Here is a 1418-nt window from a genome sequence, read left to right on the forward strand (position 1 = left end):
ACTCACCGGCTTGGGATAGAAGGTACGGTACCTCTTCCGTCTAGATAACAAATAACAACTTAATATATTTTTGGCAAATTATATTAGGTGTTATTAATATTTCATGCCTTTTTTAACGGGTTGATAAATTTAATAAAATAAACAAAACGTACATAGCGATCATCGATGTCCTTCTTGTTAAAGAAATCCGCCACATCGACATAACACTGTCGCTTAAGTTCTGGCGTATTTAGATACTTTCGTTCAACGGCCTGCCTCAGGTGGTCGTGGAAGAAGTTAAGCACTCCGTTACGATTGATTAGATTTTCTTCCAGTGACAAGTAGAATGGAGACCAAATTCTTGACGAAACCTTAGTTCAATATAAAGAATGCATTCACGATTAGTAAATGATATGTTTTATAGAGACAATTCGAATACATTTCTCTTCAGGGATGAAATGTTCCAAGATATACAGAATATTTAGCACACAATAATAATTTACTTATCTGAGTACAGAGTCAATTTAAAAATATAATTTAAATATGCATACTGAAATATGTTGTAGCCAACTTTTCTTCATGGTCCACTGATTTTTTTCGTAACCATATTTATAGAGTGTGACCCTTCCAGCATATCGTATAAGGTGGATTGATATTTAGGAGGCCCTCTTAAAATAAATAAATATAACGCGATGCTTGACCAGCAAGTCTCATTACGGAGCTTAAAGGTGTGTCTTTATTCTTGTGAAAAACCTCCTACGCTGTCACATGATTTGAGCTCAGGGGTTGGAATGTAAGCATCTTAACTCCAAGCTATAATCTCATTACAACAATTACCTATACTCAAAGTAACGAAATACACTTCAGTGTGCTGAGATTCAATATGTTGACACTCTATTACGTCATCATATATTATTCTTTCGAAGTGAGTCCCATTTTACTTTTTTTTTAGTCAACTTAATCAACTTACAATTCTAATTATTTATGAATAGCTGTCACACTCTATATGGAATAGCAGAAATATTATCTCTCATATTATAAGCCCCCTTTCAGAAATGTAACTGATTTGTGAATAATTTAGTTAAAGGGTATGTCAAAAACATATATACTTCTTCGGATGTCCATCTAATTAATTCCATATATATTCAAAAATAATTAATTAATTGGAATCTAGTGATGTAGGGAAATAGGACTTGACTTAAGTTATATATACTTCTTCGGATGTCCATCTAATTAATTCCATATATATTCAAAAATAATTAATTAATTGGAATCTAGTGATGTAGGGAAATAGGACTTGACTTAAGTTACCTTCAAATATTCTGTTAATTCAGCCTCTGTCATACCCTTGTTAGAACACCATATCGCCGTGGTGGTATCTCTCACAAGTCCTGGCCTATAAAAAAAAAAGTGCAATGTCGTATTAAAAACGAGGTGCC

At 33.1% G+C, this 1418-nt stretch overlaps 1 protein-coding gene across 1 annotated transcript; it reads right to left on the reverse strand.

Moving 5' to 3' along the window:
- Positions 1-6: 6 nt before the first annotated feature.
- Positions 7-1375, reverse strand: LOC117106392 (the record flags this gene model as incomplete). Its single annotated transcript, XM_033247757.1, has 3 exons — positions 7-40; positions 153-350; positions 1291-1375. Coding segments are annotated over 3 exons (317 nt in total), but the record flags the coding sequence as incomplete, so codon positions are not given.
- Between the last annotated feature and the right edge of the window lie 43 nt (positions 1376-1418).

The sequence above is a fragment of the Anneissia japonica genome, unplaced genomic scaffold (genome assembly GCF_011630105.1).
Source record: "Anneissia japonica isolate Jap-2015-1 unplaced genomic scaffold, ASM1163010v1 scaffold268246_len1418_cov156, whole genome shotgun sequence".
In the NCBI taxonomy this organism is placed as follows: Eukaryota; Metazoa; Echinodermata; class Crinoidea; order Comatulida; family Comatulidae; genus Anneissia; species Anneissia japonica.